The sequence below is a fragment of the Spinacia oleracea genome, chromosome 1 (genome assembly GCF_020520425.1).
Source record: "Spinacia oleracea cultivar Varoflay chromosome 1, BTI_SOV_V1, whole genome shotgun sequence".
Lineage (NCBI taxonomy): Eukaryota > Viridiplantae > Streptophyta > Magnoliopsida > Caryophyllales > Amaranthaceae > Spinacia > Spinacia oleracea.
The window spans coordinates 131915601-131938496 of NC_079487.1; the positions used below are offsets into that span (position 1 = coordinate 131915601).

Below are 22896 nucleotides of genomic sequence, written 5' to 3' on the forward strand. Positions count from 1 at the left end.
TTAAATTTTCATGTAACTCCCTATATACCAATTATTTATTTTACTTTTTTTTTTAACTAATTAGCTTAATTTGTCAACTATCTTTATCAAGGGCAATAGTCAACTACCTTAATCTAAACACTTCACTGCATATTTCTTAGGTACTCACTCAACTCATACTCCTTAATCTAATAATCTTGCTCCTAAGTACGAAGTATATTTAGAGCTGGGTACATGTACCAAATGTCTTTTTTGTACTAACTTTATCGGTTTTATTTATTTACGATTTAATACAACCGATCAATAAGATAAAAACCGATTTTGAGTACACCTAATTATAAACATAGTTGGGAATAAGATAAAAGTTCTCATATACGTTTGCATTTCATTTTTTATTCAAATGAAATGTAGAACATGTACTGTGTATAGTATCGAGTATCCAATTTTAATTTTCAACTCTTATTATTGAAAAAGATTCTCATATACGTTTGCATTTCCTTTTTTATTCAAATGAAATGTAGAACATGTACTGTGCATAGTATCGAGTTTCAAGTATCCAATTTTTCAACTCTTTTTGTTGAAAAGGAAAAATACATTGAAATTAGAATAGAATTCTGTCATTATTATATTTAATTTATCTAAGGTAATAAAACGCAGAACATATACTACATAAGGGTATTTAATTTTCAGATATAGGATTTGATCCGATCGATCTGAATTTTTTGGATCGGATTCCAAAAAATCCGAAATCGATCTGAATTCAAAAAAAAAATAAAAAATTAAGGTGCTAGAACACCATCGGAGCCAAATTTAAATATCCAGCCACACTGCGCGCAACGCGCGCGGCCATCCACTAGTATGATAGAAAATCAACATGTCCAAAATATAACAAACATTAAATTGTAGCTAGTTGAGATGGTAGGAAGTGAAACTTATAATCCATGAGGTTTGATGTTCGATCCTTGCTTACATGATTTTTTGGTTGTCAATAACATGTCATGATGCTTACTAGTGGTGACGTAGCGTAATAAGGAAGGGGCGTACGTGACACATATACGTTTTCATAAACGCCTTTTAATATATTAGTAGAGATATATCATCATTATGTTAGTAGTACTTTTTATTTTCATCAGAGTCTATCTTTTAAGCTAATTTATTATGTACCTACATTATCTTAATGAATAATGACCATGATAGTTTATCACCCAAACGTTAGGTTTTGTTGATCTCCATTTAATCTTTTTTGTTGTAATTTTGTTTTTGCTTTCTACGTTTCGTAACGTTCTTTACGCTTACTATTTGCATGGATTCCAATGCAATATTTAACTACTTATATATCCAATTCCGTATGTGAAATAAAATATAAAAAATTGGTATCAAAATACACAACGAGACCAATCTAACGAGATCTTAGATAACGTTTTGATGCATATAACAGTGATGTTTTTCGGTTAAAATTTTCATACTTTGGACACATATTCTAAGGTATAAAAACCGTTAAGAAACGGAGTTAGTATAACTTATTTGGCTTCAAGATTACCCCTCATGACAAGGTAAAGTAATGCTAATAAATTAAGGAGTATTCCGTATTAATTATATATTCATCGGTTATTTTATTATACTTTATTTCGATTGCAAAGTTTATAAGACTAATTAGCAATTTTTCTAAAAGTATTTGTTAGAAAAATAAAATATGGTCATATGCTACGATCTTCACCTATAATGATAATATGTTCATATTATATAGAGTTTTTATCCACGTCCTGTATGCACTTTTGTTCTCAATTGAGCTCTTCGGAGCCAATTTAAGTATTAACTAGCTCTTGAGCCCATTCTAAGAACGGGCAATTAGTTGTTGTTTACGTGTTTTAAAATTCTAACTTTTTTAGGGTTTGTGTTCTTAGGGGGAATATATGATTAGATAGAGAGGAAATTTGAAGGTTGAAATAATATATAAAAATTAAATTAAATGGTGAATTAATATTGAGTGTTAAAGAAGTAGATGAAGTGTAAAAAATTGAATAAATATTATTAAATGATAAATTGATGTTGAATAGTGGAAGATGCATTAAAATTGTAAATTATAACAAACAAAAAAATAAACAATTGAAAGAAAAAAAAAATGAGTGAAAGAAGAGGATGCCACATGTCATCTTAACATATATGGTGTTGCTTTTTATAGACTAGGTATAGATGTGATCCTTGTAGTGTGTTTGTAGTTTTAGGTTTATAATTGTAGGAATTAGCATATTTATCAATTTATACTAGCTAATATATTAAAAGGCGTTGTGAAAAATGTCTACGTGCCCCTTATTACTCTTCCCATTGCGCCACATCATTCACTCATCAAATGGTATGCCATGGACAACAAAAAATTAATACAATGAGATTCGAACTCCAAACCTCAAGTATGGATGATAACTCTCATTACCATCTTAACCAACCACCAATTGTAGTTTGTTTATTCATATTAATTTATAAACTCTGAATGATAACTCCCATTACCATCTTAACGACCCACCAATTGTGGTTTATCTATCCACATTAGTTTATAAATAATGTTAACATTAAGTTAAAATAACTAAATTTTTATATGACTTTTTATTTTCTATGGACTATTTTGGAAAAAAAAAACTATAATTAAAGAACTAGGACAAGATGAAGAAATATGATGTCATAAGTCTCATAAACATCAACTATAGAAATATCTTGCATGGTTTCATATATCTGATTTGGTGTTTATTAATTTGAAGCACTTAGTTCTACTAGAAAACAAATTATACAAATTGTAAGATGATCTAATTGTAAAATTATTTGGCGTGACAAATGACGTAGTGTTCTGCGTAGTTGACGAATTTAATGAATGTTTTTCACTCTACGGTGTACATGTATTTTGTCAAATGTTGAGCTCAAGAGAAATCTAAAATTTGAACTATTCAATGTAGTAATCGGGGCATTGCCCGGACCACACACTAGTTTGGGTGCATTTCCTGCTCATTTCAATCACTACAAGAGATGATTTACTTTTGAGGGCACGAATATTGAGTTAGATTTTCGTCCACTCTTTTGAAGCAAAGCGAATATTGAAAGAAGTAGAAAATCGATTCTCGTCCACTCTTTTGTTCATAACTCAAGGTCTACAAATATAAATGTAGTGATTTCAATTGGGTTGAATTCTAGACTTCAAGAGCTTTTCAACGAGTGGTCATTTGCCTAATTTAGATGAATAACGAATGAGTTATGGCGTTTGTAGATAGAAGATTTGTGCAGTTTTTCACCGAAACCCCACCGGGTTCCGAAATCCGATACCACCGGTTTCGGTGTTTTTCCAACCAAATTTTTTTCTAAGTGTGGAATTAGTGTATGCATTCGTAACCGACCAGTTTTTGTAATTCGGTGCCACCGGTTTTAAATACGAAGAAGTCTATTGCAGCTCATTGCGCTGAAAACCGACCAGTTTTCGGACCCGATCGATTTTCGATGCTCTTCCCTTTTTAGTCGGTTTCCTCCGTATGTTCCAGGTGGGGCCTATATATATTAAAATTAGTTTTTTTAGTCAAAGGATCTTTTAATTCCATATTAGTTTTCTAGCATTAAAAAGTTTCGTAGTTTTTGGTACCTATTTTCGCACTAGACTTTTGTAGATTACTTTCGTTAATTCAATTTAAGTTTCAACCTTTGTTCTTCAATTCGGTATTATTCTAATCCTTATTTAATTTTCTTAAATTCAGTTATGCGTTCAAACCACATTTGCTTTGTTTAATTTTAATATGAGTGAGTAGTTTAATTTCTAGGGTTTTGGGGATCCATGAATGCGTGATTGGAATTGGATTGGATTTAATTCTTGATCTTCACTTATAATTTCTATAGCTTATTTTAATTATTCATCAATTATGTTGGGCCGAACTATTTTGATTGAGTATGATGAATCTTAGATTATACGTCAATAAGTATAAATATGATGTTCATGATTTGTGGCTATTAGATAGGAGTTATTTCTAGTAAATTACGAGAGCCTGCTAGTTGCTTTTCTTAAGAAATTCATAAGATTCGGGAGATGCATGGTTTCCTAGTTATGATTGTTAATTGTTTATTATTGTCCGTCGTCCTATCCTAGTCTGCATTTGTGGTGGACCGTTTCCCTAGATTCCTTTAATATTGATATTTTTTTATTTAATTATTGTCGTAGTTTAATCATATAAACCAACCCTTGTTATATGTTATTGATAGTCTAGACCTGTTAATTAGTAATAGGAAGAACACTGTTTCCCTGTGGATTCGATCATGACTTCCCTTGCTATTCAGTTAGTGGATTTAAGTATATCTTTGATTAGGTGGTACACTTTAGCCTATCAAATGACGCTCTTAATTCATACCACGATAAGTCACATATTCGAATTCCCTTTATTCGGTCAAATAAAAAAAGAAGAATACTGCTACATACCAACAGGAAAATTGTATAAATTTAGTAACCACATAGTCACACACTAATATCAACATGATTTAACATAACATGGAGAAGATATACGAATTAACGACATTGATTTGTATAAATTGGTTGATTATACCCAAATGAAATTATATGAGAATTAAATACACGTAGTCTTTTAATCACAATAACTTATCATATTTAAAATGTCCTTATTTTAAATTATTTGTTTATTAAGGGTGAAGGGTTCAAGGCGAGGGGAAGGGGATGTGTAGGGGTGGCAATGGATTAGAGGTGGATCAGGTGCAGCTTCATCCGCCAATTGTCCATACATCATCCAACGATTCAATTCCATCCCATCCATCACCCTCCCTTTATCCACATCCTACCCATTCATCATCCGTGGATGAATCGAGTGGATTGGGTGATTAACATGTGTAATTAAAAGTACCATCAAATTTATTTATAATATTAATATAAAGTAATATGTGTTAAAATAGTGGACAATGAAATATAATTTTGATACATCTAATTTATGAAATATTAGGTAACAATTAGATGCCTATAAACCGACAATAACGATAGTATATCAATGTAAATATATTTATATATTCTATTAGTAATTAAGTAATCGTAGCAACTTTTTTTTAATAATTGTAAGGATATTTTTCTTTTACCACCTAAAAAATAAAATTTGTATGTTGCCACCTAAAAATAATAATTCTAAAACTTGTTTTTTACCACCTAAAAAAGAAAAAAAATAATGAAACTATCATGTGGGTGGACATAATAACGATAATATTTATAATACTTTCTCTTCTTCTACAATTTCATGTACTTAACTTCCTTTTCTTACTTCCTCATTTTCCATGAATTCACATAATTTTTCCTCCCATTAATTCAAAAAATTGACAAAATTCATAGCAATAACAGGAGGAAGGTGAAAGAGATAAAGAAAATCACAGAGGAAATGTAAAAAAAATGGAGGGATGTGAATTAGTAATTCTTTATTTTTTGGTGTAAAATACAATTTTTAGTTATTTAGGTGGTAAAAAATAATTTATTGTTTATTATGTATGGTAACAAATAATGTATTCTAATTTTAACGGGTGGATAAATGGGTCTGGTGACTGGTTAGATGAACCTCCACCCGAATCCGACCCGACCCGACCCTTGAAGATCCACCCGCCATCTATTTAACATCCGTATTTTATTGGTTTTTATCCATTTCGCTCCGGGTGGTTTCGCGTTCTCCAAAATCCCGCCGTTTTCTCTCTGTTTGTCGTTCGTTCTTTATTTTCACTTACCTAAAAGGCTAAATCAATTCCCAAATTCGATCAATTTGTTTTTCTAGGGTTTATGATCCTCACTAAACCCTCAACCTCAAATTTCTTCCTAATTCTGTAAACATCAATTGATAATCAATTAAACAACAATGATGAGAGCAAGATTGGTAGTATTTCCAGTAAAAGGGAGAAATTGGTGTTTCAGCAGATCAGTGGATTCGTTAATTGCAGGAGATTCGTCGACATTGTCGACTACCCCTACGACTGTTAGAGATCTCTGGAAGTCTCTATCCTCCTCTTCTCAACCTTCTGTTACTGCTAATGCCGAGCTCGTCGTCGATTTCGTCTCCCACAAGGTCTTTCTTTCTCCTCCCTCTTTTGCCGTATGCATTTTTGTGGATATGATTTGGGGTGATTGAGTTTTTTTTGTATAAGATGCAACCGTTGTATAAGAGTTTTTCGCGTTCGCGGATTCATCGGTGTTTGCTGACATTATAATCCCAGAAAAGGGATTTTGATATTTGGTAGTAAAATAGTAATGATGTGGTGGTGCAAGTTTGTTATCGTTGCTGTTGTAATGTTGGTAATTTCTCCCGTCAAAAAAAAATGTTGGTAATTTCTGAATGTGGGTTACTTGTTGGGCGATTAGGTATGAAATTGGATTATTTTGGGTGATAAATTTGGTCATTTGGCTAGTCATTTTCAAATTGGATAGGGATTATTTGTCGTGTTTTCCCGATCTCCTGTTATAGTCATAATCCGGTTTTCTGAAGCAATTACGTGAACCATTTTTCATGATATGTTCTAATGATTAGACGTGACTCCCCCGTTGTCAGTTGCAATTGCTAAGCAGTTATTTGCTCATATTGAACCAGAAATGATTTCTGTTTAGCTAGCATTGAGATTTTGGTGGATGCCAGGTTCAATGGGAGAGACACCAGCCAAGAAGAACTGGTTTGATAATTAGAACTAGTGTTTCGTTTTCTCTTGTTCGGATGTTGAGAAGTTCAATAAAATGGATCGATTTTGGGTGCTATTATCGAAACATTTTTCACAACATTGTGCCAACAGTTTGATATGTTATCATATGTATTGCCAAGTATGTGCCATATTTTATGTAGGAATTTATCAACTCCATTAGTTAACATTTTTTTCATTTTTATTCTATAGATGAATACAGCTTGGTCGGGTTTGGAGAAGGCACCACAAGGGTCTTTCAAAAACAAAATTCATGGGTACTCTTAGATGTAAATTTTCTCTTTGCCTACTGTGGTTAGCTGGACTTCCTACCACTTTCCTTATTTTAAGCCTAAATTTGTATGCAGTGTTGGGTTGTGGTTGCTTTCTCGGGTCAAGCCATCCGAGCTCTTCTTAAAATCTATATCTAAGGAAGTTGCTGGAGTTGAAGTTACATATCCAACAAGGTTCCCTCTTTGCTTTCATGTTTAGACATCTGTGTTTGGGTTTCCCTCATTTTTCTTAGACTGTTATGAGATGTATGCAGTGCTGTTCTTAACCAGGTGAAAAAAAGACTGTTTATTGTAGTAAAAAATGCTCATATACCAACTGTTCAATATCAATAACATAAACTAGACATCAAGCTGTCTGGAAATTTATCAGATTGCTCTCAGTCTCATCTCCAGTCAATTGAAATACTGAACTTATTTCCTGTAGGAGTATCAGTATTTGATTATTTGGATTTTCCAAAATTTCAGAATCATACTTCTATAAATTTCTGAGTTTCTGACGTATGGTCTGTTTCTGAATATGCAGTGTAAATGCTAGACTCATACGCCGAAGGTTACGGCACATTGCCATGAGGTATTGAATTTTGGCTCGATCTTTTCCGATCCTTTGGTATTTATATAGTATTTACATAGAGGATGTAGAGCTTTGGTAGATTCAAAAAGTGGTATGAGGCATTCAAATGACCTTTTGTTGTTATGTAATGCAATAGAAGCTTAAGTTGCCATCATTTATATAATGAAACTAAAATATGCTTTGTGCATAACTAGTTAAAATATGAGACGATAAGTAGGCGGTTAACGGTTTTGTTTGATGTGGGACCTTTTTGTGAGTGCCACCAGTTTTTATGGTATCTTAGTTCAGCTTAATAATGCTGAAACAAGTGATCAGCAGGTGTCCTCAACAAACATTCTTTTATTAAGTATTTGCTTCTTGAGGTTCATCGTTCTCGAACATGGAATTCCTGCCTTTGAGTATGGCTGCATGATCCTGAATTCTAATCAATGCCGTAATTTTTGTTAGGGTGGTGGTGGACTCTGGTGGTCACCTTCTTGGCCTGCCTTTGTCCACTTATTGGCGTACACACTTCTTTTTTCTAGCTAGTCTATATTTCCAATGAGAAGTAATGCATTTATTGATGAGACATTGGTATTTCGTTTTTTTTTTCCAGTGGATCAATAATTCACAAAAAGTATTTGTATGCGTCTGCAGCATTGCTTCCAGTAACCACTGTCTTCATGGTAATAACCTACTCCAATGAAAAATCATTTCTTTCATGGCCTATTGAAGTAGCCAATAGTGATATGATCTGTTACTTGATGATTAGGTTCTGCCTTTGCCCAACATCCCATTCTTTTGGATGCTATTTCGTACATACTCCCACTGGCGTGCCTGGCAGGTGTGTACTGAATTTAATGCATTTAATTTAACCAAGGTTTGGTTATGTTTTATGCTTCGTATTTTTATTGGTGACTGGACACTGACTAATTTTGAATTATTGTAAATCTCCGTGTGGTTTTATTCTTTTGAGAATAAAACCTCTTCAATAATCTGTTAAAATCACTTTAACTTTCATAAATGATCAAATTGATGGTTGTTGGTCATTGATCACTCAAGTTTTCTCAACATTTGGGTAGAGTGGTGTACTAACTGTACAGTTTGTGCTTCCCAGCTCCAATATCTGTTTCAAACAACATTATAAATTAAAAATGCTGCTATATCTAAGTTAGTCTTTTGATATAAGGATTACTGCATACCATGTTATTGGTGGAACCTTCATAAGAGATACCATGCTGACAATACATTATGGAGTTCTTAAAAGTATGAGGTGGAACTAGAGATGTCTAGCAACTAATCAAATTTTACTAAAGAAGAGAGATTACCTTTGCCTGTCAAATTACTGAAAATTTTGGAAAGATACTCTAAGATTACAAAGTTCTAGATCTCACATTAACCTTCGCAGTTATTAGGTATTTAGGTGTGCGGTGTGCCAGACTGCCAACCAACCTGTTATTAATGTTTCTGGTCCACAAAATTTTCTGGGGATCTAGCCTCTAGGTGAAGTGTACTGACTACCACCTACTAGTTTTTTCTTAGAGTGCAAAATGTGGAGAAAATCATATAGATTACCTTGGCTAGCTAAAGCTCTTTGCAGTTTGTGTTGTAGAGACATGATTAGCAGTTGATGTTGTTGAAACATGATCTACCCTTCCATTGGTATATCGAACTGCAATCACCTGGAGATGGAGCAAGAAGTTTTTCATATATTTCATATTACACTGCACCATCTGTATGTTTCTTAATAGTAATGCTGGCCAAATTCTTACAGGGCAGTGAAAAGCTTCTTCAGCTTGTCTCGGATGGTTCAGATGGACGGTGCAGTAGCAAGAAAGAAACTGAAAGTCCTAATAGATCCCATGATGGAAGTCAAGAAGTCAACGGGTTACGTTGTGTAAGGAACCTAGTTCTATTTTCTCGTCTGTAGTTGAGTTTCTACTGGGTATAGCCTGCTTAATGCTGATAAACGGTCACCACTGCCACATAAATGTTGATGCTGGAATGTATAGGAAAAAATAAACGCGAAGTTCAATTTGTAAATCAAGCCCAGGAATTGTTGGTTTTTACCGTCAGAGAAGCTAATAAAAGTTCTTCAATGATTAATCAGAACTCTTTTAGATATGATAAGATAAAATAATATTTTTTTTGTTATGTAGCGTGAATGACCAATGAAAAACCTTATTCTTGTAATGTATGGAGTACTTGTTATTACCCACTGAGAATGTTTCTTCATATTTGGGTAGGTCTTTGAGCCATCAAAGCAACTTGAAGAACTTGTTCGCCGTGGAAATGCAAATGGTGGCCTTAGCAAATGCGTCATGATAGATATTTGCAAGACTTTTGAGTTGAATCCACAGGAAGTTCTCAGGTACCAGAATTTGTAGCTGAAGTGTTAGGATTAGGAGCATAATTGAACTTTTCTTTAGAGGAATTAGATTTGCAATTTGGTCAGCAGAAGAACTCAGCCACATTGAGATTGAGAATTTGCAGACATTGGAAGAAACTTGTGTCTGGAGTTTCAACTTTCAATTGATATAAATTATCATGATTCGTGGTTTTCAAGCATATACAGGCTATATTATCCTATTTATTTAATTCCCTGTTAAAAGTTTAAGCATAGTTGTTTTTAGAAAGTAAATTGTTCTCTCTATTCCGATTTCTCCTGCTCCCTCGATGTCTGAAAGCCTCACTGTAGGTTTGTAGCTCAAGAAAGGATTGGTTTTGACATGAGGACTAAATCTAGCTTTAGGTTTGTGTAAGATTATTTAATAGATTTGTTGAGTGCTTTGTATAGTCCCCCCCCCCCCCCCCCCCCCCCCCCGCCCTCCCACAAGCGGATGAATAAATTTGTATTTTTTTTTCCAGAGAACAGAATTAAGCTTTGTGCCAGGTTGATGGCCTTGTTAATCATATGGTTGATTAGTTGTATTCTGTATGTTTTTATGCAATGTGTAGTTGTGAGGATAGGGTTCAATCAAAACAAATGCTTACACTCAAAAAATTATTTGAGGGGCTATACTGTGTAAGACCATCTTTCTGAATGATGTGGGTTTTGAAGATGTTAGAGCTCATCAGACAACTATTGTATCACATTTTGGTTGGATGAATGAGGTATTGGGAATGAAGTGCAGATCCTATCTAACCAAGAAAAGAGGATTTGAAACTCATCTCGCAGAACTAGAATAATCAACGAGCAATCGAGCATCATTATCTCCATTTATCTTCTGTATCTGTGACAAAGGGTCTTCTGATGAGTGATGACTGCTTGAATTGCAAGCCTAGATAGAAATATAGTGCAGAAACCTGTGCTTATTTCTTGAGTAAAAGCTGTCTTCGGGTTCCCATTGGATTGAACTCCGAGAAAGTGTAAAACTGTCCTCCTGTTAGTATTGAACCAGGACCTGGTTGTTGTACTAAACATTGAATCTAGATAAGAAATTTAGGGTTTGGACTTTGAGTGATGTTGGAATTGCTCCCTTTAAATTATTCTGAGACAGGTCTAGAGGATTTGAAGGAATGAAACAGTAATATAAAGAGAAGACCGTACCTGCTTTGAAACGAGAAAGGCCGGAGCTCAACGAGCATGGCAATTGGCTAAGTGAAAGAAGGTTTTGATATGTACGGTTGATGTTATTCGTAAATCGTAATGCTATATGATACAGAGGATAATCTTGTTTTGTTTCTTGTGATTGACGAGGAACGGAGGAAGAAGACATTTCTTGTTTTTGTTTTTGGCAGCTTGGAAGAAGACATTGATGTGGTGGCCATGTGGGTGCTAAATCAGCAGCTCCATTTTCTCTCTCCTGTTCTTTTCTTCAGTTTCTCAGAAGGTCAGATTCCGAGTTTCTGCTAAAGTGAAAATAGAAGCTATGTTCTAATTTTCACCTGTGAAATCCTATGAAGACTATGGGTTGGCCATCTGTATCAGACTGTCAGTAGAATATAGAAATATGGATTCCGGGGAAAAGGCATCAATTTTGAGGCATAGCTGCTAAATATTGACCTGTTGAGTATTCGTTGGCTATTTTGAGATTTTCAGATCCAGCAAAAGTTGACCATGTTGATTAGACATGGCAACTTGACACTTTCAGATACTAAAATAAGCGAGTTAGTGTCAAGTTATGTTAGCATTGAGTGATTATGGATGTGGTGCTCTCTAATTTGTTTGATATGATTGCAAGCTTGCTGGTAAGAATATGTGATAGTATTCAACAGTAATATGAAGAGACAAATGAAGAAGATTGGAACTCCACAGGTATGGTTAAGGAAACCATCAACCGAAAGCTCATCTTCTTTCTTTACTAAATCCCTTTTCTGTCATCGACAAAGTTTTCATTCTGCCCAAACAGCGAAATGATTGAGTTGCAAGTACAAGTGTACAACTGGGAAGAATATCGACAAAAAAAAAAAAAAATCAAACCCGAGAAGATCTTTTTTCCTAGCTTATGGGGATGTTGTCCTTCTGAACCTGATTGAAGATGAGAATGAGATCATTCTTGAAATTGATAGCCTGTCAGTGTTATTCCTATGAGCATGTTGACATAGAACTGATTACAAAAAAGGGGTTTTGCACTTAATTATTCTGACTGAATGACTGAGTAGGGGTATCTTCATTCATCATTTCATCGCTTCTTGCTGTAAAAGAGGACTCTTCTGTGATAGTATGCTTGAATTGCAAGAACAACTGAAAAGATAATGGAAAAACCAGTTATAAATCCTTCAAGAAGAATGTGCTTCTGGCTTTTATCAGCTGTATCCTGATATCCTCCTCTTTGAACTGGTTGAGCTGAACAAGAACTCTGCAGAACTCGACCACATAGCCCTGGATTACTGATATAGCTACTTTCTGTGAAAGTGTCAAACTGGCCTCCTGTAGGTATTGCTCCCTCGAGATTGTTGTAGGAAACGTTGAACTTTGATAAGAAATTTAACGTTTGCAATGACGTTGGAATTTTACCAGTCAAATTATTCTGAGAAAGGTCTAGCATTTCAAGATTTGTGAGATTTGCAAATTTTGGCGAGATCCTGCCTGAGAAACTGTTCTTGCTGAGATCCAGCACATGAAGCTTCTGTAGTTGACTTATCTCAACTGGAATACAACCACGAAGGTGGTTACCTTTGAGGTATATTGCTGGAGGCAGGTGTGCGAGCTGGTTGTATTGGTGGCTAGAAGCACTGTCAGGGGAAACAAAGACTGGGAGCTGAAGATAACTTCGGTTTACTTTTTGAGCAACCCTATCTGAAATCAATGCTGGAAGCCTTGAAAGTTGCAGAGGAAATTCTCCTCTGAGAAGATTCATAGACAAGTCTAAGTAGAAGAGGCTTGGCAGATTGCCAATCGAATCTGGAATTTTACCTGTAATTTGATTGAATGACAAGTCCAAAACTTCTAGACTGTTAATATGAACCAGCCACTCTGGAACTTCCCCCCTGAAGCTACATCCTCTTAAGGAAAGAACTTGTAGGTTTTCAAATCCTTCTTGGCCTATAAAAGTCTTTTATCCTGGTATAACTTCATTATAGAAGTTTTTTGACAGGATGAGGGTGACAAGGCTCTTGCAACCTGCAAAAATCTTGATTGCATTTGATACATTGGTGAAGCTATTGTTAGAGAGAGAAAGGAAAGTTAAAGATGTTAATGCCACTATATTGGGAGAAATTGGTCCTGTTAAGCTGTTGGTGGCTACTCTAACCGCAGTTAGTGATTTGCACGAGAATAAGCTCTCTGGCAAATTTCCTGTGAATTTGTTGTTACCAAGGTCAAGTACTTGGAGGTGGATAAGTCTAGAAAAATCAAGCATAGAGATGTTACCTTGCAGGAAATTCACTCTAAGAATGAGTTTTACAAGATTTGTGCAGTTCATCAATGATGCTGGAATAGAACCATTGAGATTGTTAATGTGAAGGTGCAATTGCTCCAATTTTAATAGCTTCCCGATTTCCTGAGGAACTGTACCAGCAAAATTGTTTGAGTACAAGTTGATGATCCTGAGGTTTGCAAGCCTGGAAATTCTTTTTCCAATGGTTCCACCAATGTTATTTACAGGCAGTGATAACTCAATAAGTGAGCTTAGCCTGTAAATATCACCAGGAAGTACTCCAGAGAGATAATTGAAACCTGCTCGGAGTACTCTAAGTTTCAAGCATCCCCCTAGTCCAACAGTGAACTGACCGCTAAAAGTGTTTTCGGAGAAATCAAGTGTCCTAAGCAGAGGACAAGTGACACAAATAGCTGAAGGAATGTGGCCGGTAAAGTCATTGTTACTGGCATTGAAACTCGACAAATTTGAACCTTGGAAGAACCAATATGGTTCAATTCCTCCATGGAATTTATTGCTTGAAACATCTATAACCTGAATGGTGGAAGCAAAACTACCATCTGAGGTAAAAGATGCTGACAGATTACCATACAGAAAATTTGAGCTTATATCAAAGATCTCAAGGCTTTTCAATAAGCTGAAAAGCCCATCTGGGAGAAACCCTGTAAGGTGATTGCAGGATAGATTGAGCTTAGAAAGACGTGTAAGGGTTCCAAGCGAAGAGGAGATGCCTCCTTCTAATCCTCTCAATGGTAGCCACAAAATGGTGACCCTGCCATTATCATCACAGCCAATTCCCTCCCAAGAGGAGCAACAATCAGAGTCAGAACTCCAATTCAGAGGACTCAATGTAGAGGAAAGCGAATTAGAGAAGGCGAGAAGGGATTGTTGATCATTTGGATTGCAAGCTTGAAGATAAGAGAAGGTGGAGGAATATAACAAAAGTAATATGAACAAATGGAAAGAGTTGATCTGAGCCAATGCAGGTACGTTTCTTATCTGCATAGCTTGGAGAACTGTTATCACTTTATTAAACCTTTTACACATCTGTTAGTTTTGTTTGTAATTCTTGTGTCTGATTATTTGATTAGAGTCCTTTAAAACAAAAGCTTATATTATGCGAACCTAATTAAACGTTTACTTTTGGTCAAGGGAGGACTTGGTCTGTTGGTCAAGATGTTTACTTTGCCATTATAGTAAATTACTACTATAAACATCTGATTTTGACAAGGACTCAATGAGACTTTAAAACTTAAGAAACCTTTTGTAGTCTATTATAATGACATTCCTTTTTAAATAATGAACCTTTGCAGTTTTTTTTATGAGAGAGTGCTTTCATAAACATGAGGGTTCTCTCATGTTATGTGTTGGAAATTTGCGATGATAGTTTTGAGGCATTTTTAGCACTCGATCAGTTGAAATCCGATATTAGTTTGTTATTTCTGTGGATGTTGATAACTAATTGACTATCTGCTCTTTGCATATTTTAGATCACCTGAGAATGCTTGATTAGTGAGACTTAAGGTACTTTGATGTTCCCCATTTTTTGGTGCTGTGATGTAGTGGAAGACCCCTTATTTGGAACTATGTTTATATAGGTGATAAAAGTAATATGGTGCATGTAATGATTGCACATAGTGTTCTGGAGTCCAAGAAACTAGGATAAGAAACTTCCTGTGTCCCAGAATTACAATGAAGGAACACCAACAAAAACTTAAAAGGCTTTATCACAGAACTACGGTGACAGGAACACAAACAAATACTTCAAATCATTTACAATGCTTACAGTCTTACATATAATCCAGAGTAATAAATCCCTAGTTTGGTTATTCCTATACAATCATTATAATGTTAAAATCCTAATCTTGATTTAGGACATTTATTTCTTCCTGTGAGAAACAATCAACGGCTCAGATTAAATATCTCAAATAAATGACTGATTTTCTTTTAGAAAAACGCTGTAGACTCCTAGGCAAGAGTGTCTCAATTCATTGCCCATTTGTGTAAAAAAGTATCCTCCGATGGCGGTATGCTTGAATTGCAAGTACAGACGGAAAAACTGTGGAGAAACCAACTATCAATCCTTCAGGAAAAGAATTGAAAAAATTCTTGTGGTTCATATCGGGTGTATCCTGATGGCGTGCTACTGGAACTGATTGAGCTGAACAAGGATGATGTATCAGGATTCCACCACATAGCCTTGGATTCCCCGCGTAGCTACATTCTGCGAAAGAAAACTGACCTCCTGTTGGTATTGGTCCCTCAAGGTTGTTGTAAGAAACATTGAACTTAGCTAAGAAATTTAAGCTTTGCAATGAAGCTGGAATTCTCCCGCTCAAATTGTTCTTGGAAAGTTCTAGAACTTCCAGGTTTCTGAGGTTCCAAAGTTCTGATGGGATGTTGCCTGAGAAGTTGTTTTGACTCAGATCAAGGTTTTGTAGATTCTGTAATCGACTTATCTCAACTGGGATATTACCACTGAGGTGGTTTCCGTTGAGGTATATTGCTGGAGGCAGGTCAGCAAGCTCGTTGTATTGTTGTCTTGGAGCGTTGTTGGTTGCCACAAAAACTGGGAGTTTGAGGTAACTTTGGTTCAATCTGTGAGGTGACCCTTCTGATATTAATGCTGGAAAATTGTTATATTTCACCACAAATTCTCCTGAAAGAAGATTCATTGACAAATCCAAGTAGAAAAGGGTTGGTAAAGTGCCAAACCAATCTGGAATTCTGCCTGTTATTTTGTTATATGACAGGTCCAGAACTCTTAAACTCTTGACATGAAACAGCCATTCGGGAAATCGCCCACTGAAGTTGCATCCTCCAAGAGCAAGAACTTGCAGATTGCTGTATCCACTTGGTCCTATGAAACTCCTTTCAGCAGGTAAAGTTTCACCATAGAAGTTATTTGAAAGGATTAAGGTTTCAAGTTTTTTACAACCTGCCAATATTCTGAGTGTATCTAACACGTTGATGAAGTTGTTGCCAGAAACACAGAGGAAAGAAAGTGATTTTAACTCTGCTATATTGGGAGAAATTTCACCTTTTAACCTGTTGCTGGCTACACCTAATGCAGTTAATGACTTACATGAGAATAAGCTCTGTGGTAAATTTCCTGTAAAGTGATTGTTACCAAGGTCAAGTATTTGAAGCTTGACAAGTCTTGAGAAATCAAATCTAGAGATGTTACCTTGTAGATTGTTTCCTCGTATAGTAAGCTTTTCGAGTTTTGTACAGTTCATCAGGGATTCTGGTAACGAACCACTGAAATTATTTATCTGAAGATGCAATTGCTCCAAGTTAGGGAGCTTCCCTATATTCTGAGGGATTTTTCCAGAAAAGAAATTCCCGTTCAACTCAATGATCCTGAGGTTGGTAAGGTTAAGTATGTCTTCTGCTATAGTTCCACTTATACCGTTTGCAGCCACTGATATTGCAACCAGTGAACGCAAGCTGTAAATATCAGCAGGAAGTAATCCATACAGATTATTGCAATCTGCTTGGAAAACTTCAAGGTTAGAGCATCTCCCTAAGCCAACAGGAATTTCTCCATCAAAAATGTTGCGGGAAAAGTCGAGAGATTTAAGCAAAGGAGAAGTGGTACATATGAATGAAGGAATATGACCAGTAAAACCATTGTTGCTGGCATTGAAGTTCGTCAAATTTGATCCCAAAGAAACAACAGAAGCTGATAGATTACCTTTCAAACGGTTTGAGCTTATATCAATGATTTCAAGGCTACTCAATGAACTGAAAATTCCTGTAGGGAGAAACCCAGAAAGTAAATTATGAGAGATGTTAAGGTGAGTAAGACTTGTAAGGTTTCCAAGTGAAGAGGGTATGTTTCCTGTTAATCCTCTACTGGGTATCCACAAACGCGTGACTCTGTCGTTATCATCACACCCAATTCCTTCCCAGAAGCAACAATCAGATGATGAACTCCAATTCAGTGGATTCAGAGAAGAGGTTATTGATTCAGAAAAGGTGATAAGTGATTGTTGATCTTGCATACTGCAAGCTTCTGCCTGTTGATGACATATGGTGAAGGAATACCAGAGTAATATGAAGATAAGATGATTGTTGCTTTGAGATACCAGCATTGTTTGAAGTTCTATAATTATTATGGAGGTTTTGTTTTCGGTTTCATGTGAGGTTTCAAAGATGGAAGTTCAGATTATATGCTCCTTAGTTCATGGGTCAAAGGGTGGACTTGGTTTATCGGTCAAGGACTCAAGGTATCGCGAATTTGATGGTAAAATAGTACTGAAAACATTGATTTTTGACGAAAGGGACTTAAAAAACGTAGGGAAATCTGCTGTTATTGACCCTGACAATATTTATTTCTATGAAGGATTTGTGAGTTTCTGTAATACCTTACCTCATAAACAAAAGACCTGTTCCTGCTGTGTGTTACAGTACTATTATTGATGATAGTGTGTATGCATTTTTTTTCCGAGGGTCTCCAACTTCGTTCTTTTCGTAGTTTTGCGGCATTATTGCCTGCTAATTTACGCTCTTTGCAGCTCCTAAGTTCGCCTGAGAATGCTTATTCTCAGCTAAGCTAATGTATTTTTAATGTTTGCTGCTTGTGTGTTTGAAGATACATACAGTTTAAGAAGGATGTCCTCGGCTATTGGAAGCACAAATTAAATAACGTAAATTAAGTTAGTTGACATCCGCATAAGTTTTTAATTATTGAAATATCATTAATTCATTTCATTACTAGTGGTTTGTAGAGAGACTTGGTCATTTTTCTGTGTATTTTTTTTTTTTTTTTCTTTTGAGATGAGTTATATGCCTCATTGTTAATTACAGTAAGAGTTTTATAGTTGATAATTGGTTACATTTTGTATATTATCTCTAAATCTTGTTCGATTTTTCTTCAAAAGTTTTGGTTGATTTTGATCAGTTTCATCGGTATTATCAAATTGGCAAATACTCCTCCCTTCTTCTCCCACGAAAAAAACACTCTTTACCCTTTTCACTGTGAGTCATTGAAACAACAAACTAATTCTTTACCCTTTTCTAGTACCAAATCACAAATTCACAAGCGATAGGCAATGCCGCGTTTGGATACTTTAATTAGCTTGATTATGTCTTTCCGGTTGTTTTTTTTGTTTCTACGATGAGACGGATGGTCTCCCCTGTTTTTTCTTTCTATACTACATGAGATTTTCTTATTTACGGAATTGCACATATTTAATTTAGAGATAACTATTTGAACTTGGTCAAAAGTGGTTGTAGCAAAAGTTTGTATTGTAAAAGTCATATGTTCATGTTAATTTTTCATGTTGTTTTAAACATGGAAACATGAATAAGTAAAACCCTTGAAAAACTGTGGCTGCTAGTTTTAATTTGTTGGATTTTTTTTGGTTTTTTGTTTTAAAAAAAATAAATAAAATTGGGCATGCTTAGATATAGGGTGTAATAATGTCCCTCCGTCTTCATTTACCATTACTTCTACTCAGGTTGCTTTCCCTTATTTTCCTAGTTTTTACATTCCAAAACATGCGTCAAGTAACACTTAAAGACAAATTTATTGCTAGATAAAGAAAAAGTATTAAATGATAAGAAATTGTTTGAAATTATTGTCGCATGTCGACATGTCTAAATTCATTCTTTATTAAAGAATCATATATATACTCAATTCACAACAGAGCACTCTCTGAGTCTCTGCAATATTCCGTACTCGTTGAATCAAATACACTACCCAAAATTCATACTTCACATATTGATGGGGAACAAGTTCAGCTTCGACTGTATAACTCTTTTTCTATAAAAAAAAAACCAAGCCAACAGTAAAAATTATCAAGCGTAAAGAGTATAATTGAGTGAAAGCATCTTGCGAGTTAGGGTGCCCAGAATCCACGATCATACTACACACGACCATTCTCAACCATTTTCCACTCTCCATTATTGCACCAAGGATGCGAACTCGTAATTTTTACAGCAAGAACTTAGAACTCGTATATATGTTAATGATAGATTATTATCATTAATAGTGAGAATTATATTGTTAGAGATTTACGTGCAGAAAAATTGGTGGGTATTTATTAATTTTGTTGATGATCTCTAAGAGAACTCTTCATATCATTAACGTAAATGACCTTTTGGTGTGTCCTATAGAATAGTCTAAAATGTCCATATTAATAATAAATTATATGTACATATTAGAAATAATATAATTGGCAGCTTAAAATTATTTGCATCCAAAATCAATCTCTTCTTCTTTAATTACTTTTTTGTTTGCTTTTTAATTTCGCACGCACCGTATGCATATGAGACTAGTGTTAGTAAGGAGAGCAAGAGTAACTTTGTATAAGAGAATAGCTTGTATTGCATTTCATCATCATAAAACACCATGCATCTATTTATAGTTGTACAATGTTGATATTCTTCATTCTCTAGAACTTCCTACCTCATTCACTAGTTAGATTTTTCTAGACACCTACTTAACTTGTTATTCTTAGGTAATTTCTAAATATTATTCTACACTAGATTTTTCTACAAAGTTTACTACTAGATTTTTCTAGATTAATATTTTCACATATATATATACCACTAGTCTTATATGCACTTAATGCGTGCGGTATTTAAAAGCTAAATATTGTATTAGTATTATATTACATTTAACGGTGAATTTGGTGTAAGACCGCCTTATCGGAAAGACCACTTTGATAGCTTAACTATTTGGTTCCATTGTTTAACTAATTAGTTCTAGTGTTTTACTAATTAGTTCTAGTGTTTTACTAATTAGTTTGCTTGTTTCACTAATAGGTTTCAATGCTTAACTAATGAGCTCTAGTGCTTAACTAATTGATTTTATTGATATGCCACAAGGTGGTCTTTTGTGTAAGACTGTCTTATATAAAAATTTGTATACATTTAATCACATAAAAAATTAGGTAAGAAAAAATGTTCATATACAACAAAAATTGACTTCTTGGTAAAATGAACTTGCAGTTTAGCATTAAAATATACTCGGTAATTTGATACAACATATATCTTCAACAACAAAGATGCCTTCAAAATTTTGAAACTTCGGCCAATTCTCCTAGTTTCCAACTTCCAAGTCATGAATTCGTCATACTCGACAAAATCAAGGTGATAACATTCACAACCTTTATTGGAAAATCAAAGAAGAAAACAATACAAATACAAACCCCGGAACTCAATTCACAAAGAGTAAATCAAACCTTTAATTTGCCACCGGCAAACTCCAACACAGAGAAAGACAAAAAATCCTAGTAAAATGAACTTGCTCATATTGATCTTTGTGGGCACATGAGTTCGAGGGAAAATAATTGCTTCATTCTTTCTCAAGACATAAGTTCTTGTTGATGCTGCAAATTGCAGAGACTGACCATCTTCAAGTTCAACTGGTGTATCTTTTGTTAATCTCTCATTCGCAACAAATATACCATGAGCTGATTCCAAATCAAATACACATATGTTGCAAGAAATCTAGGGATGACCATAACGTTTGCAAAATATATAATATTCAACAGAGTGTCAATACAATTAATCGCAAATTAGAATGAATTCAGACTCAAACAACATGTGAGTCTTTATAATGACAGTGAATAGAAATAATGGTCCCAAACTTCAGACAAAAGGATACTCCAGCCATGGGTCTTTTACCGTTTGTGCTACAAAATATTGACAATAATCCAGAATAACAGTCAATTAAAGGATTAACTGAGGCCACTCTTTGCTCACTTTCACTTTTGGATCCTAGTTTGGATGAATTATTTCATTCCCCACCATTGTATCCGCTCAAATAGTGTTTAAAACTAATGACAATCACACAATCCGAGTTTGGATGAATTAAGAAAATAGTGTTTAGAGAAATGGAGACCGAGCTAATACCTTGAGCTTGTATATCCCACCCCCATCCCCAAACAGAAAGAAAATCCATAATACTTAAATTATCAACACCTAATAAAAAAATCCTAATAATTATCAAAACATAAGGAAAAAAACAGTAAATTTTACTTTCCCGATATCTGCTGATATTGCAAAGTCTAGTTATATACAACTTACCTATTGTGGGTTAGGATAACCAATCAAAACAACAATATGCATTTATATTTAGTCAACTATCATACAGAAATCATCAAATGCAAGAAAAGTCTTGGGAAATTCCACCATATCAGATGTTATAAATAGGAGTAAAATATAAAATAAATCCAATCCAATGAAACCACCCACAAACTATGTTTGATTAATAAGAGGTCGGGGGGGGGGGGGGGGGGGGGGGGAATACCCAAAAACAAAATAAATGCATAGGCTATAGTATTGGCTTTAGTAGCAAGGTTGAAATTAAGAAAGATAATAAAGCCTAAACTCCATGCATGTATCATTTGTAATTTGAACTTCCAAGTCACCAAATCAATCACCTTTTGAGTCTAGCACATTATCTAAGAGCGCTAGTAGCAAAATTTTAGTATCAGATGATTTTTAATCAGATAATTAATCATCAACAACATCAGAATAAAAAAATCACCATGAAAGTTCAGCGCTATTAAAGAATCAATGGCAACTTAAGGGCGCTAGTCACCAAATTTTAGTATCGGATATCGACTTGGTTCGAAATAATTTACCATTTGTATCAAAACTGTAATTTAGACACATCAAATCAAATTTTACCGAAATACAAAAGAGAATACAACAGAGGTTCGAGTCACGCTCCAAGCTAGTCTCCAAACTTATCCAAATAGGGATTATAAAAATCCAAATTGGCGCAAAGAAGTGACCCAAACTGACCCGTCAATCAACGTGTCTAATAACAATTATTTTATGATAAAAAAATCATTAACAACAAATTTGAATGTGAAAAGATCCAAATCAGGCCAATGTGACTCCAAAACGATCACGCACTTACGACGCACGATCACGCACTTGCGACGCACCTCCGAGGCTTCGACTGCAGCTTTCCAGAACTCACCGCCAAGTCTCCGACGAATCTCTTCCACGAGTTCTTGGTATTCTTTTGTTTGCATTTGTCATTTTTTTGGGGATTTTAAGATGTAATGTTGTTTTTGGAACCATTGTGTTCTTGAATGATGTAATAGTATAAATACAGGATGGGGCCAGATTTGGTCCGGTGCACAATCCTAGTGGTTGGTACTTGATTTTGTTATGCATTAAGTAGAAAACAACAACACATGTAATTGGTGCACATATGTTTTGCAAGTAAAGCTAAAACAGAAAAGCTTCCCAACTGGGGTTTTGTGCTTAATTATGCAAACACATTGATGATTTATGGAATATGAAATTATTGCTCATTCACTATTTCACTTCCGAATGCCAACGACTACTTTTCAAACACAAATTACTAGCCCTTGAGCATCGAAATGGGTACTTTTAATTTATGGGTATTCGGTGAATTAAGTTTCATAATATGGGTATTTTGGAGAAATAAGTATTAAAATAAGGGTATTTGGTGAATTTAGAGCATGGTTAACGGAGGACTAACATCGCGTGATTAATAAGGGTATCTAGCTTGGGTATTAAGTTTTGTTTTAGGGGCATTTTATGTATTACCGGAACTTGAAGGGAATTTGGTGAATTGAGCCAAAAA

The 22896-nt window shown here is 34.8% G+C and overlaps 2 protein-coding genes and 1 pseudogene across 2 annotated transcripts; 1 reads left to right on the forward strand and 2 right to left on the reverse strand.

The window, feature by feature from the left end:
* Window positions 1–5648: 5648 nt before the first annotated feature.
* LOC110787190 (uncharacterized) lies at window positions 5649–10145 on the forward strand. The gene is made up of 8 exons (XM_021991765.2): window positions 5649–6050; window positions 6865–6929; window positions 7020–7118; window positions 7468–7515; window positions 8111–8180; window positions 8267–8338; window positions 9269–9391; window positions 9741–10145. The coding sequence occupies exons 1-8, from the start codon at window positions 5844–5846 to the stop codon at window positions 9879–9881; spliced, it is 825 nt and encodes a 274-aa protein (XP_021847457.1). The 5' UTR covers window positions 5649–5843; the 3' UTR covers window positions 9882–10145.
* Window positions 10146–12119: 1974 nt separating this feature from the next.
* On the reverse strand, window positions 12120–14363 carry LOC110787162 (receptor-like protein 2; annotated as a pseudogene).
* Window positions 14364–15304: 941 nt separating this feature from the next.
* On the reverse strand, window positions 15305–17413 carry LOC110787161 (receptor-like protein 2). Its single transcript, XM_056834541.1, has one exon. It carries the CDS (start codon window positions 17411–17413, stop codon window positions 15305–15307), a length of 2109 nt encoding a protein of 702 aa, XP_056690519.1.
* Between the last annotated feature and the right edge of the window lie 5483 nt (window positions 17414–22896).